The sequence below is a fragment of the Geotrypetes seraphini genome, chromosome 6, assembly GCF_902459505.1.
Source record: "Geotrypetes seraphini chromosome 6, aGeoSer1.1, whole genome shotgun sequence".
In the NCBI taxonomy this organism is placed as follows: Eukaryota; Metazoa; Chordata; class Amphibia; order Gymnophiona; family Dermophiidae; genus Geotrypetes; species Geotrypetes seraphini.
In genome coordinates, this window is record NC_047089.1 from 10250162 (window position 1) to 10266677 (window position 16516).

General features: G+C 39.9%; 1 protein-coding gene across 3 annotated transcripts in view; it reads left to right on the forward strand.

The window, feature by feature from the left end:
* The window catches only part of C2CD3 (C2 domain containing 3 centriole elongation regulator), a 224922-nt gene that overhangs the window by 68130 nt on the left and 140276 nt on the right, over window positions 1–16516 (forward strand). For all 3 annotated transcript variants that reach the window (XM_033947874.1, XM_033947875.1, XM_033947876.1), the window contains 4 exons: window positions 3265–3759; window positions 8417–8568; window positions 12611–12854; window positions 14493–14673. In XM_033947874.1, coding sequence (XP_033803765.1) covers window positions 3265–3759; window positions 8417–8568; window positions 12611–12854; window positions 14493–14673 — 1072 coding nt within the window. The remainder of the gene's footprint in view (window positions 1–3264; window positions 3760–8416; window positions 8569–12610; window positions 12855–14492; window positions 14674–16516) is intronic.

The window sequence follows — 16516 nt, forward strand, 5'->3', positions numbered from 1 at the left end:
TCTAAACCACTTTCTCCTTCCTAATTAGCTTCTTGGAAAATTCTTTGCACTCCAGGATCTTCTTTAACTGTGATCCAACGAAGACACCAGCTTTTACCTTTGACGTAGACAGATTAGGGAAGATGTCTTAAAGGTACTTGAAGGCTGCCGACTCCTTATCTAGAGCTCTGACAAATTGTTTCATTAGGCCCAGTTTGATGTGCAGTGGTGGTATCAGGACCTTCCGGCGGTCCACCAATGGTTCCCATTTGATGTTTGTTTACTTATCTCCCGCCCTTATCCAGGGCAAGTAACAATTTTACATACAAAATAATACATTACATTTAACATACAAATCACATCAACACAACCCTCACTTTAACCAAAATACACACAAGCATGCAATGTATAAAAATACAAGTAACATACAAATTGCTTCAACAGCAAGCATCGGAATACATCAGAGTATAAAAATGCTTTTTATATACAAGTCACTACAATAACAAGTATCATTAAAACCAATAAAACAAAGCAGACTAAGGAATACAACAGTGACCCGCACTCTGTACTCAAAAGTCACCACTACTCCTCCCTAGAGCACTCTCATACCCCATATTTTATCATACAGAACAAATGTCTTTTCAATGTTTTCTTAAAGTTCTGTAAATTCTGCTGATGGCGAATATATTCTGGAAGGTTGTTCCATTCCCTGGGGCCAATGCAGTGAAAAACATTATTCCTAGATGTTGAAAGCCTCAAGTCCCGCACAGATGGGATAGACAAGTCCAAATGCTCAGTAGACCGAAGCAAGTGAGTCGACTCATGTGGCATGATACTCTGGACCAGATGTTTGGGGGCCAACTTGTGATGTATCCTGTCCCTTAACTTCAACCAATATAACTTTATAAAAAAGTCTGTCACATGTTCACATCTACCCAGTTTGAACAACGATCTTACCACCGAATTCTGGGTCACCTGTAACTCACACAAAACTGACTCAGGTACTCCCAAGAACGCCATACTACAGTAATCAAAACCAGATAATACCATCAACTGCAACACTATTCTAAACATGTTGTTTCTCCCCATAGAGGACTTGGTCCGCTATGGCCAGTCCCAGGCAGAGATAGCAGGAAACTTGGTAAAACCGCCCTGGAGACCATTAGGAATGCCACCATTTTGAAGTCTCCAATGACCTTCCAGCTGTACTCATCATACTTCAAGGTGCCTAGTAAAGTCTTGATGCTTGTAATCCTCTTTGAGGTGCACTGAGTTAGCCAGTGGAAGAGATGGGTACTTGTTCCTGGTATGGAGCAGCATGGCTCCTGGATGAGCTGTCAATGAAGAGATGCCACTCTTTTGGGTTACAGGCGATTCCAATTGCTTCAAACAGAAGCAGAGCCCATTTTGATGGGTGAAGAAGGTGGAAAAGGCTTGGTGACGCTTCCTCTGATCTGTGATTTGCACACTTTAATTCAACAAGTTCCACTGCTCGAGCCTAGATGTCAGTGAGACCAAAATCTCTGATCAAGTTGTTGTTGTGTTTTTGGTTTGAATAGTATGGGTTTCTCTCATCAGCTGCACCACTGATATTGTAAATGGGATCTACAACTACTCCCTCACTCTCTGACTTGCTGCTCTCTCTCTGGGGGAGTGGGTATGGGGAGTTTAGGGCAATGTGGCTTTAGGGTGATGGATGAAGGAATGTCTGGATATGTGATTGCAGATGCATGCTTGCCAATTCAGTGTTTGGAAGAGTCCAACATGCAGTTCCACCAGCTGCAGAAGTTCTCTGGTTCTGCTTCACTTTGTAGAGAATAAGGAACTCAGGACTGTTGAAAATTGTGCCTATTATAAAGTCTTGTCAGAGCTATCTCCAGCTTATTTGATTCATTCTTTTTCTTTTGCTTTTCCATCAGTAAAGGGTTGCAAGTTCAAAAGATTTCATGAACGCATGCATTCATATCAGGCTGCAAAAAATTTCAAACAATTATCTCTTATATTTTTCTCATACCTGGAATTTAGAAAGTGTTTCAAGATTTACTTATTCTCTAGATTTTGGGGTAATTAAATTCTGTGATCGCTCAGTTGTAAGTTGATGTAATCTTTTGTAAACCACATAGATCTGCAAGGTTATGCAGTCTAGAAGTTGATTTTTATGTTATGTAATTGATTATGTAAGGTCCCTCACTAGCACAATATGCTCCTGCATTCAGGGACATACTAAGTTAGAATAACGAGAAGCTGTATTGTGTCTGGTATAGCATCCCCCTTCCAGTTCAGTGGATCTCGTGCAGAAGTGTGACTGGGAGGAGGGAGCCGGCCAGAGGAGGTAAACACCCGTGGGAGGCATGAATTTGGGATGCGGAACAGAAGGGGACGATGAGGGGCACGTTGGGACAGGAAGGGAGGGAGGGGGCACAAACATCAGACAAAGGATGGAAGAAAGGAGAGAGGGAGCATGAACATGGGACACAGAATGGAGTGAGGGAGGGAGCATGAACTTGTGACATAGGATGGAAGAATGGAGGAAGTGAGGGAAGAATGGAGGAAGTGAGGGAAAGGGATGCTGAAGTGGGGAGGGAATAGAAAGGGAGAATTGTCTGAGTAAGAGGGAAAGAAATGAAAAAAACAGGTGAATTGTTGGGCATAGGGAGGGAGAAAGAAATATTGGACATGGTGGTGAGAGACGCATGATGTACAGATGCATGGGGAAGAGAGAGATAAGAGGGAGAAATGGTGGATGTGGTGGTGAAGAGGGAACAGTTGGACTGGTGAAGAACAAAAAGTGTAAACCTGTCTAGTTTTCTATTTAAACTACAGTACTTTATTTTGATGACTGTTTCTTTAATGCTTAATGTTTTTATAGACTGTGTACTGTACAGGATCCGAGTTACATAAAATTCAACTTAAGAAATGTTTAAAAAAACGGAACTCGTTTTTTTTTTTTTAAATTCTTTATTCGTTTTCAATCTTACATCAAGTGCACAAACAATAAAACAATACAATTAAACACATCACTTGACAATCTTTCTGATTTATCTTACAATACATAAAATTACCACCCTCCCCTCCCATCATTCCTCTATTATTTCTCCAACAAGAAAAATGTAAAATATACCTCCCCCTCCCCCCAATCATTAGACGGTGTATATTACAACAGAAAATGGAACTCGTTCTTAACCCGGGGACTGCCTGTATTGAATGTATGGTAATCTGTTTTACTTTTTCTAATCAGCATTCCTGCTAAATATTCTAATCTGACTGTCTTTGTATTTCATTCAGGTGTCCTTGGAGCTTTCGTGTAATAGCAAAGACTTTACAAGTGTCAGTACAAGGTCTTCTTACACAGCTGAACAGTCTACATATGCTGTGTCAAGTCCTCGGGTAAAAGTTCTGGAACCTGACAGAGACCTCACACAGGCAGAACCTCCTCCCCTTGTGAAGGTAATAAGCCACGATTCTCCAATGAAGAGCAATGAAAAGGATCAGAAAGCAATAGACGTGCCCTGTTCCAGTATGGTCCAGCAGCCAGCGTCTGGGCAATCATTTGAATCAAGTAGCCTAATGAGACATGCTGGTGGCTCAGCAGAAGAGAGTGACAGCATGCTACTGCATTTGATATTGCTGGTCCCTGATGGGAAGGATTTTGTAGCTTGGGAAAAAGAAACATGCTCCCCGTGTAATTTGTACTTGAACTGCAAACTTTTCAGCACCCAGGAAGCAACAAGATCTCCTGTTATATGGGGCACACCACAACCTTCCTTTAATTTTTCACAAGTAAGTTTCAGTTATTGTACATGCTTAAAAGTATTTTTGTTCTGTCGTAATTTCATAATTGTCTGGCTATGGGGTCAAACGTGAAAAACTATTTTTTTAAATTCATTTTTCATATATCAACAAGTGTATCATAAAAATTCATACAATTGCATTAAGTATACACTTGATATTTCCATAACTTACTGTAAATACAACATATCATTATATAGTCCTTACTATAATTTTAGACATCATATAATATTTAATAATTATATCAACTATTATTCAATTATAATCCCTTTCCCTCCCCTTATTTTTAATAGTTGCATACAATATAACAAATATTATAATTTATTTTTATTTTGTGATAAAAAGAATAAACCTACCCCCCCTTTATCAATATCTTATTATGGGAAAAATTATATCAATCATTGCAAAAATCTGTTAATGGTCCCCAAATTAAACTCCTGAAAGGAGACAGATTCAGCGAATTTGACATGCAGGCGAAGAGAATGAATATCTTAGACAAGTTGATGACCGGAGACACTGGATTTGGGGCTTCCGGTTTGCTGACAAGGATGACATCTGGAGAAGTTTCGCAGCCAAAGCAGTGAAGTCATTTCAAGCTGGACTTCAGTCTTGACTGTTTGCTTTTATTTTTCACTTTCTTTTTTAGTTTATGATATTTTACTTTTAAATCTCATTCATTGTTTTGCCACTTGGTTTTTGTTTCCTACTTTATTATTTAAATTTCATTTAAATTTCCCAAGAATTCTATAGTTTCAACGGTTCTCCCTTCTGCTTCTATTTCCTATCTCCCCTCTTTTTTTCAACCTTTCAAAGTCCTTTAGACCATTGTAGTCTTATTAGAATGTTTATTTTCTTATTCTTTCTCATCTATCTCTATTTTTATTTTTTCATTACTCTACTAATTGTCATTTTTCTAGGTACTTTAGTTAGATTGTGAGCCTTCGGGACAGTAAGGGACTATCTAAGTACCTATTTTACTTATAATTTTAATGCACCCTATTGTCTATTTTTTCTGTAAACCGCTTAGAATCCTAACGGAGTTTAGCGGTATATAAGAAATAAATTACATTACATTACAAATCTTCTTAAACTTATCAATATATCCTTTTTGTGTTGCAAATGTACACTTTATTATTATTAATAATTATTATTAATCTGTGAAAAACTATTTTTAAAAAACTTGGGTACCAGCCAAAATATATTTAAGAGCAAGGGCAACAATATCTTTTTCCTTGTAACCTTTCCTTTTTGTTAATTTTGTGTCTGGGGGGGGGCCTTCCTTTGTTTTGTGCTTTTTGTTCTGCTGTTTATTTTGGATTTTTATTTTTGTTATCTGTTCTGTATTGTTGCTTGTTTTTTGTCATTTTGTATTTTTTTCTTACTCCCTCCCCCCTTTTTTTCAAAACCGCGATAGTGGTTTTGAGCACAGACCAGCACGTTTGAATGCTCTGCGCTGCTCCCGACACTCGGCCTGTGCTAAAAACTGCTATCACGGTCTTGTAAAAGGGGGTGGGTCTGTTAGTATTTTATTTTGTCTGTCCTCCAAGGACACATGCAGGCATAATATTCTCACATGTGGGTGACGTCATCCACGGAACCCGGTAAGGACACTACCAATTACTCTGTCACTTTAATCTTTAGGCAGTGCCTATACCGTGTTCATGCTAGTGCTTTCCCGCCTAACGTTGGCGCTTCATTTTCCAGAGAGCTGAGAAACTGTGTCTTCAATTTTCTCTTCAGCACTTCAGACTTTTCTACTTTTCTGTTCCTTCCTGTCCTTTTTATAGTTTTTAAAATAATTCTTTGATTTCCTTGTGTTCCAGTATTTAGCCCAACTTTATTTTTGTTATTGGCCTTCAGGCCCCTTCAAGCCTCTTTTCCTACGATCATTTTTTGAATTTTTTTTTTAACTTTCTTTATTGCATTTTTAATTCAAAACCAAAACAGACAACAAGATTAAGATACATTATGCATTCTCCCTCCCGTCCCCCCTTCCCCGGGCAGAGTCATCACACATCCTAAAAGGCTAGGTAGCATAGAGTTACTTGATCTGTCCCATCTGGGAAGCACTTCCTGCTCTCCATGTTGCATAGCAGTCCCAAGTTCTATGAGAGGCAGGCAAAGTATTCCGTAAGTTAGCATATGAATTGGATATAGTACAAGCACCCCAGGAGGCTATCATAGTCTGGTATCTTATTTGAGCGCCAGTAACGGGTGAGCGCTATCCGTGCTACTGTGAACACAAATATTGCCAAACGATGTTCATAAGCAGTATAGCCAGGAGGGGTGGCATTAAGTAAACAACATTCTGATAGCACAGGAAAGTGTTTTCCAGTAATGCTCACCAGCAGCGGGCCAACCAACTGACAGTAGTATCACACTAGAGGACAGTCCCACCAAATATGGCGGAAGTCCCTTCTCTGACCACAACGCCTCCAGCAGAGGTCCTCCGGGAGTCCATATATGCAGGATAGTTTACATGGGATCATGTACCACTGATAATAAAGTTTATATCCATTTTCTATTAAATTAGAGGAAGCGGGTAACAAACAAATTTTTATATATCCGTGGCCAAATATTATCCTGTCTTTGCCAACCCAAGTCTCCCTCCCACTGTTCCCTATAAGGGTCCCGGGGAGCCTCTCTTCCCAATAGGGCCAAATAGAGCTGGGAACCCCCACCCCCCCTTTTTCCAGCACCCTTGAGCAATGCTTTCTCTAAGTGTCTCACTTAGACTGAGATCCCAAAATGCCTTCCTAAGCAAAAATGTGCATGATTGTGTGTAAATAAAGGAATTATGGCTCAAAAGGCCATATTCCTCTTGTAGATTCTCACACTTGCCCCAAGGTCCGCAGTCCTGCCCTAACCCATTGATAATAAATGGGGTCCTCATTCCCAGGATGGAAATCAAAAGACAAGCTAATAGGTGTATTGGTAAAGTAAACACATTCCGGAAACATCTGTTTACGAAGCCTATACCAAGTAGTAAGTATTGCTCACATGTTCATCTTAAGACGCATAAAGCTGCTAAACTGGGTCATATAATACTTTAGGAAGAGTACGCTGTGGATTTGTTAAAAAGAGCAATAAAAATAAAGTTTTTAAGTCCCTTAACCTTATTCCTGTAATTTCTGCAGCCACTTTTTGTCCTTTTTAATAGTGTAACCCCTGGCCTGATTATGTGCACAGGATGCAGGTAAAAGGAGAGTAAATTGGACAAATAGAAAGTCCCCCTTCACCAGTATATTCTGAGTTCTGGGACACTGATCCTCAGAGCTAATGTATAGAAGTAGCCAGCTGCTTAGAGAAATTCTCTGTCAGTTCCTACAAAAGCATTAACCAGAGAGAAACAAGCTGCCTCTCTCTATCCAAAACTGCTTCCTTACCTTTCTCCCACCAGCTGCTTTCTGGGCTTCTCTCTACACTAGTGTTGCCAGATACTTTTTTAAAAATCCTGCCCAATTACCTTGAAAAAGCAGCCTAAAAACAGCCCAATGTATGAGGGGGTGCTGAAAAGTTCTCAGCCCAACTAACTTCAGTTGGGTCAATCTCCACAAAGTAGCGTCTGAACAAACTCACAGAAGATACAAAACAAAATTCATAGCCACAAAAAACACTTTCTAATCAGATTCAAATTGCTCCACAGATCTGGAAGTTCCCTAATAGTCTACGGGTAGAGATCGGACAGTGGCGTACCTAGGGCTGATCATTTTTTAACAGGAAGTAGGCAGGACCTGGCAGAGAACAGCAAATCGTGAACAAGGGGAGGGATTGATCTTCCCTCCCCGTGGTCTCCTCTCCCTCCCTCTTGCTTCCGCTCTCTTTATGCGATCTCCTTCAAACTCTTCCACCACCACTCCATCCTACTGTCAAACTCATGAGATCGCCCTCCAACAAGTCCACAGCTTTCCTTCTCCTTTCCATCCAACATAAGTTATGCCATGATGCAGGCCAAATTACCACCCCAAAATCTAAAACCAGCCCAAAAATCTGCAACCCACAGCTACTCAAAATTTCCTGCAACCAGCGTTTCAAAGCAGCCCAATTGGGCGAGAAAACCATGGACCTGGCAACTATGCTCTACACTGTTTATCAAGCTGACTCTTTCAAAAGAGCCAATAGGAGTTCTCTGCTCTTGGCAGTGGGAAGAGTCCACAGTGTGTGCATGATAGCTTCATTGTTGCTACTTCTGACATTGGAGGCCTGCCTGCTGAATCTCAGATTCAGGGAACATAGGAATCCCCCTCCTCACTGCACTTTGAAAGATGCAGTGAACATGGGAATCCTCCTCCTCAAATTGGCTATTTCTGGCTGTTCCTCCCACCTGAATTTCTAGTACCTAGCTGCTAATATAACTTCCATCTCTTCTTTCTATATACCCAGTGCACATCAACTTTCTCTTTTCAGTAATCTCAGCTGCCTTCACTCTTTCTTACTTCTTTGTTCCTCATCCTTTCATTTTTTGTCACCTTTAACATCCTCATCTTTCACATTTCTTTTGCATCTTCTTTGCAGACGAGAATTTTACGCATTGCCCGTTAACCAGGTTGGTTGGCTTAGTAAATTAATGCTTTAATTTTATAGTCATTCTGTTACTTTTCCTTTTAATCACTTGTAAATTTCTGTAATAAATTTTCCTCTGTATTAGGTGGCACCTGTTTCTCTGACCCGCATGCTTCTGGAAAGAATGAAGAACAATATGATGATTATTGAAGTGTGGAATAAGGTGATGAGCCCAGGGAAGGACAGACTACTGGGACTAGTGAAACTTCCTTTGCATCAGTTATACATGTCATTCAGGTAAAATCATTTTTATTAAATATTTTATAAAGAAGACAAACCATTTTGAAAAATGTATGCTCAACTTCAACCCCCTCCCAGTATAAAATATATAAGAACAACAAAAGTGGCATCCACTGTTGTTCCTTCAGTAAAAACTAACACCCCTCCTAGTATGGCCGTCCTTCCCCAGCTGTGATAATAGTCTTTAAGTAAATCCATTCCTCTCCTTGTAAATCTGATTTGCCTTAGCACCAATCTGTCAATTGCTCCAAATCACAGATCACCTTCAGTCTTTGTTGCCAATCCTGCAGACTGGAACCGTTAGATTGCTTCCATTTTGCGGCAGTCTCACACTTAGCAGCTAATGTATGGTTTGCTATTTGAGGCCCCTTTTTGTGTAAACTCATTTCTTATAAAATATACTGTATTTTTTGCTCCATAAGATACACTTTTTCCCCCAGATCCAGGGGACAGATCCATGCATACTTGTGCGCACATGTGTCCTGCAAAGAAGGCTTAATTAGTTTTGCATAGAACTTTCTTTTTAAGAGCTTGTAATTTTTATTGGTTATCTTTTATGGGTTATCTTTTGTTTTGATGTTTTTCTTCTAGTCATCTTGTTGTATTGTGTTCTTAAGCTGTTTGCATTGGTTGATTATAATATATGGGAAAGGAAAGCTTTATGTTTCCTGCGGCACTTGCAATCTGACTTCAAACTTATTTTTATATAGAATCTCCTCGGTGTTTCCATTTGAAAATATAGTTGGTATTGGAGGAGAGTGGGGGATCTGGCGATTCATTGCACTATATTGCGAGGGCTCCCCTTTTGGTGGAAAATGTACTTAAAATGTTAGTTCAGTGGTATGTTACCCCAATATTACTCAGTGAGATATCTCCTGGGATTAGTGATGGGTGTTGGCAGGTCTGTGTTTGGTGGGCCTGTCCCATCATTTGGGGCTACTGGGAGCAGGTGTTTCAATATATGAGCAAATCCTTCAGGTTCCTGTGGGTATGCAGGCGGAGAGGGCATTATTGGGAGTGGGAGTGGATGGGTTGATAGACTTTTGAGTCTGGCCTTTATAGCAGCCCGCCAGGTGTTGGCTTGGAATTGGCATGGAACTACTACTCCTACGTTGGAGGATATGAGCATTCAATTGGGTATGGTGTGTGCTAAGTATAGGCTATCGGCCATTTTGTCAAGCCAATGGACCAATTCATGAACATGTGGGGGAGATATCTGGAAGTAGAATCGGAGGGTAGGGCGTAAGGGACCTCTTCTAGAGGATTGGTTGGAGATATGGGTGGTGGGAGGCAGGTTATGTTTCTATATGGGGTGTCATGCAGATCTTCTCTTTTCTGGGGGTTGTTGAGGATGGGGAACAGGTTTGGGGAAGATGGGGTGGACGGAGGGATAGAGGGGGGTATGGATCTGGGAGTTGAGATCCTGGGTTGGGTGGCAGGTCTGATATTTTCTCTTGTTGCTATTGTTTCTGTTGATATGTTATTGCTGAGCATATGCTATTATGATTGTGTATTGGTTTATCCTCCTGATTAAAAATAAAGAATTACAAAAAAAAGAAAATATAGTTGGTATTATAGGCATTGGAATGTTTGGGGGGGAAGGGGCCACAGGGGCTATGGCCTCCCCAAAAATTGGCAATTGGAAATATGGCTCTCCCCCACCTACCACCTCTCCGCGGCTATAATTTAAAATCTTCAAGCAGCCGGTGGTGCAATGAAGCCAGTTTCCCACCGTCTGCCTGCCCTGGAAGTGTTCTTTCTGCAGCGTCCTGCCTACATGGGAAGAGGAAGTGCTGCAGAAAGACCAGGGCAGTTCGATGGTGCGAGGCTGGCTTCATTGCATTGCTGGCTGTCTGAAGATTTTAAATTACAGCAGTGGGGAGGCGGTAGGTGGGGGAGAGCCATACTTCCAGTTGCCAATTTTTGGGGAGGCCATAGCCCCTGTGGCCCCTTCCCCCCTCCCCCCCCCCATTCCAATGTCTAGGATACCAACCATATTTTCTTTTTTTGTAATTCTTTCTTTCCTGTTTAACATTTTTTATTAATTTTTTCATATAACAAGTGTATCATAAAAATTCATACAATTACCTTAAGTATACACTTGATATCTCCTCTCCATAACATATTGTACATACAACATATCTTATATAATCCTTACTACAATTTTAGACATCATATAAAATTTAATAATTTTATCAACTATTATTCAATTATGAATTCCCTTCCCTCCCCTTATTTTGTTAATGATTGATATAATTTTTCCCATAATAAGATACTTGATAAAGGAGGGGGGGTAGGTTTATTCTCTTTATCATAAATAAATTATCATAATAGTTGTAATTCTTTCTTTTTGAGGCGGTAGGTGGGGGAGTCAGGAACTGGGGAGAGGTTGTACCACAAGATCCAGCTGAGAGAGCTGGGGTGGACTGGGGTTGGGAATGAGGGAAGAGAAAAAGAGAATTGTTGGACATAGGTTTGTGGAGTGGGAGAGAATGAGAGATGGTATACATGGGGAAAGGAAGAAAGAGGGAGAATTGTTGAACATGATAGTGGTGGAAAGGAGGGAGGGAGAAATGTTACACTGGGAAGGAGGAGATCTGATCGTGCAAATAAGCTCATTAATATTGAAATGCCATGTAAACTAGCAGAGCGATTGATGCTCTAACATGGCTTCCCGATACACAAAAAAAGTGATTGCTTTTAGCGATCCAAAAAAAAGCTTACCTGTCTAACTTTAGTTTAGCCCTTTTTATTAATGGGCAGATCTGTGCCCATTAAAAGAAAGAAAAAAAAAAAAGGTTTCCTGCCCCAAACAGCTGAGTGGCAGGAGGCTGCTTTGGGGGCTTCCCCTGCCTCTCAGCTGTTCAGGCTTCCCCTTCCAGGTCTGCACATGTGTGAGAGTCGTTTTCACACCGTTCAATTGGACAGCAGAATCAGGGATTGCAATGAACCTTTGCGTGAATCATTTGCATGCAAACATTTTAATGCATGAATAGATCTTTTTGAATTGGCCAAAAATCAGATCGGAGCAGACCCACACAGTCTTACCCAGTGGCATAGTAGGGGGAGGGGCACCAGCACCCGTCTTCTCCACCCACCCCCCTACTACCGCACGCACTGCTTCCCTTCCCCCATACTTTTTTAACATGAGCGGCAACCTCAGCCTGCTGCTTGTGCCAGCATCATCTCGTCTTCTGACGTCACTTTCTGGACCCGCACCTAGGAAGTGACATCAAAGGAAGAGCCAACACTGGCGTGAGCAGCAGGTTGGGGTTGCTGCTTGCGCCACAAACGTTAAAAAGGTACAGGGGTAGGGAAGGGTACGTGTGGCAGGAGAGGATGGGGAAGGGGCAGAGAAGAGAGTGCCTCTCACCCTTGCTCTCTACCCTTGCACCCTTGCCCCTCTTACCGATCCTCTTTATTGCATCTGGGCCAGAGTGAGAAACCACAGTTCATACTGCAAAAAGTCACTTAAACAGGTGGAAATAAAAGCCTCCGAGTACAACAGCAGAAGTAAACATCACTTTATTACAAATACTGACAAAACCAGTCATAAGCATAAAAAAGGCCAACCTTACAAGTTGCAGTGGAGAAAGAGCACTCACAAACTCAGCAATAGTGCACAGAGATAAGTATTAAACTTATCTTGGATATCGCAGTTAATCAGGCATTTCATAGGTATATCTGAAGTCCCAACTGAGAACCTGATAGACTTTTTTGGTTTTTCTGATTTTGCATTTTTTTTATATTTCTTTTCTGATTGATGTTTCATCTGTTGAATCCCTGTTTTGTTTTGTGTAGTACAAAAGTTTGAATGTTATGATTCAGAGAACTCAGTTTTAGTGTTAAATCCTTGCAAATCTTACCTTTGTAAATGTGGGCCAGCAGGTGCAAGGTGCATGTGCTATCACCACATTGTGGGAGAATCATTTTCAGATGCCGTTTTTATAAGGGTAAGTGTTCAGTTATCCCCAAAAGTTTTGAAAATTGTTTATGCATATGAATAAAATAAGCCTGTTCACAATTATTTCCCGCGCAGTGACCCAAAAATTTCTCGCCTCCTGCTTCAAGCTCAGTATCCAGTGGTTGCAGTAGACAGCTATATGCCAGTAATGGATGTATTTACGGGTCATAGAAACGGCAGCCTGAGAGTCTTGTTGGCTATGGGCTCAAGTGATCAAGTTATGGCACTTCAGAGATTGAAGAATGATGAAGGAACGGTACCGTCCTTTATCCAGAGACCGGCACATTTTCTGGACCTACCGCCTACATCTCTTCCTGTGGTATGTTCCACTTGACTCTTTTAAGGTTACTTTTATGCGAGGTGTTCTCAAGCAAGAAAACTTTGGTTAGCTTTCCATTCTCTTCACTCTTTTTTTTTTTTTTTTTCCAGTTCGCCCTAAATTGAATTACCATGCACACCCGTAACTTTTATGGACTCTTTCTGAACAAAGGTCTGACTATACACAAAACAATCCAGTTCTATAAAGATCTTGTTCTTCATCAATAGGTGCAGTTTAGGAAAATCATATTATACATATTTAGCATAATTTTGGCACTTGTAGAAATGGTTTTCCATGTAACTGATAGCAATTTCATGCATTTGAACTGCTTCAACTAACCATACAGTGGGCTTGCTCAGTTGTGTTTTTTTCTGGCACTTGTTAATTGCTCTAGTGCTGTCCAGGAAAACAGATAGGAATCATCAGAATTCCGCTAGTACAGCTGAATTGGTTGGTGTCTGAGACTGAGTGTATTTAGTTCCACGATATAAAGTACAGTAATGAAAAAAGTCCTAGTTTAATAGTATATTCACAACATCAATTGTCATTACAGTTGTTACTTCTGGGGAAATTATGTGCAACTGCACAGGGTAGATTTTGTGCAAAATTCCCCACCCCCCTAGAACACACACATTTGAAGAGGAGTGGTATCTTCTGGTGGACTTCGGTATGTCACATTTACAAAATGGAGAGAACAATAGCTGTGCAAAAAGGGAATTTTAATAAATTTAAAGAGATGGGGGGACCATTAACAAATTATTGCAATGAGTAGACATCATTTTAAATTATAAATACAATATTAAGATAGAAGGGATGGGAGGGGGAATTTAAATTTATTAAATGATTAGATCATTAGGAAAGTTTATTTGATTGAATGTTAGGTTGAAATGAAGGGAGGGATGGGATAAAATTTTTATCTATTAGTGTCATAAATGATAGAATTTCAAATGATGTATTTATTGATAAATGTTTAATATATATATTTGCTGTAAGATGAAAATGAATAAAGAATTAAAAAAAAAAGCAGAGGAGTGGTATAATGCAGCTTTCACATGTATACTTAAGTTCTGTGAAACTGCCTGCTTTTGAGGAACATGGTGGGGTGGAGGCTTAGTGCTTTTCTGTGAACTCATTCATAACTCATTATGCCACAGTAAAACTTTGGAAATATAATTTCAAGTTTTTATTAACATTTTATTTTTTTTTATTTTATTTATTCATTTTTGCATTCTTACAACAAGTGAATTATACATATTATAATCAATTATTACATGACATTTGTAATTACAAACAAATCATCTTATCATATGTAATAAATCCCTCCCCTTTTTTTCAATTCCTATTTCCATATAATATACATTCCCCATCCCACCCCTATATATCTACTACCAATGTGCTATGAAATCTGATCATTAGAATAACTAGTCAATAACCAAATTTTCTTGAAATTATTAAAATTTGATTCGGTCGCTTATCTAATTTCTGAGCGAGATACAAATTAAAATATAGTAGGGAAAATGAAAACGAAAACATGACAAAATAAAAACAACACCAATAACAGGATAATTAAAAGAAATTAAGTGAAACAACATCAAATAAATTCCTTTACCCTGTAGGAATTTATTTTCTTTCCTGCAGGTAGAGAGCAACATGGATGGACTGACTGAGCACATCTTTGAGATCCATGTGGAAAATGTTAAAGGCCTCACTCCACTCCAGTCCACAGTGTGGGGAGAGGCAGACTGCTATGTACAGTACTGCTTTCCATTTCAACAGACTAACTCTGGTGTGCTGAAGGAAACAGATCTACTGGAATGTGGTAGGTCTTTCAAAAAGCACCTTTTTAAAAAATAGAAAACATGATTTATGTATGTATCCCTTTTCTTGTAAAAGAAAATACGAAGTAGAGTCCAGGAACACATAAAGATCAGATATAAAATGATCCATTGTGGAGAACATTACATTACATTTGTGATTTCTATTCCGCCTGTGCCTTGCGGTTCTAAGCGGATTACAGTTAAAAGAGATCAGGACATTACCGAGAGAATTACGTTACAACGATTTAAGTAAATTACATGTTGTGGTATAGAAATACAAGTATAAGATATCTCCGAATAATGTTGAGGTATGAAAGAGTTCCTATTCCTTTCCCCACTGTGCTTCCAAATTGAAACCCATATTAAAAAAAAATAAAGGTTCAATAAGTGGAACAAAAGTAAGACACAAACTCATCTCAGGGTCAGCAAACCTGGAGGTTCAAAATTACCGCCAGCATTAACATGTGGTTAACACCAGGTTTGTGCATGCATGCTATTGTGTGTCCAATGCTCAAATACAGTAGTTTCAGTGATATGGGTATTAACTGGTGCAGAAACCATTACCACAGACTACTCTTAATGCATTTAAATACATGTTAATATGGTCATTATGCATCCCACAGCCATGCTCAAAAAATGTTTCTAACACATATTTAACGTGGGAAATTTTACACCAGGTCTGGGGCAGCGTAGAAGGGTTGATTGAGAGGGGCAGGTGTCGAGCAGCAGCTCTTCTCTCCCTTCCCAGGATTGCTTCATGCTTTGGCCCCAGACAACCCAGCCCCTTCTCTCCCTCCCTGTCTGATCCTGATATTAAAGAAAAATTTTAAAATATATATTTCTAGGTGGTCTATTGCCTCCCATGACCTGGCCTGGTCTTCAGCTCGATATTAAATTTAAAATAATTCTTGGTGTTCTTATAGCCCCCAGGCCTCCATCCCACCCACCCAATTTCATGGTAGTGATCTTCTCACTTCTTTACTTTTCTGTCCTAAGTAATACTGAGGCCAGGGACTATCTTAACTTTTCTGGGTATGGTTAATTTTGCCTTCCCCTTGAATATATTGTTGCCACCTCCTTATAATATCTATTCCACTACATATATTCTTACCCTTCAACTTGAAGTGGTGATATTTTTGTATGTAAATAATAGTGGTATGTAAGTTTTCTTTCAGTACTGAGTGTCAGCAATTTATATCTCCTGCCCCATGCAATTTCTTCAGGGGCAGTTTCTCCAAATAGGTTAGTTTTGCACATACCGTGATAGAAATGAACCTCACTCCTAAGCCAAGGCAAGTGGAGTAGGATCTCAGTCTCTCAAATTTACTGCTCATGCTCACCATACAATTTACATTGTGCCAAAGAGAGCTTCCCTCTGAAGTTTGTAAGGTGTAACATGTAAAGGCAACCTATCCAGTTATGCTTGGAGTTGCTTACCTGTAATAGAGGTTCACCATGGACAGCAGGCTAAATCAGCCACACAAACCCCCCTGCCATGTCCTCTCCGTCTAAAGCTGCCATCAGCTCTAGTATCAGTTGAAGGATTTAATGGTTATTACAAAGACAGGAGATCTTGCACATCCTCAGAAAACCCTTCTAGGTTTTTACCTGAGCTCTTGGAGCGTAAATCCAGATTTTATGTGATCAGATGACATCATCAATGTGTCCACTCCACAAACTTGTTACTGTGATGTTATTAGTAAAAATCAGATACCAAAATCCACAGAGAAAACCAAAAAGAAAATAAAGAAAGAAAAGAAAACAAGTGATATAGAGGACCGGAGGGGGTATCAGATAACCCGGCACACAAAGATTGGGTGCTGGGGGCAATTCCTCATTTAACCC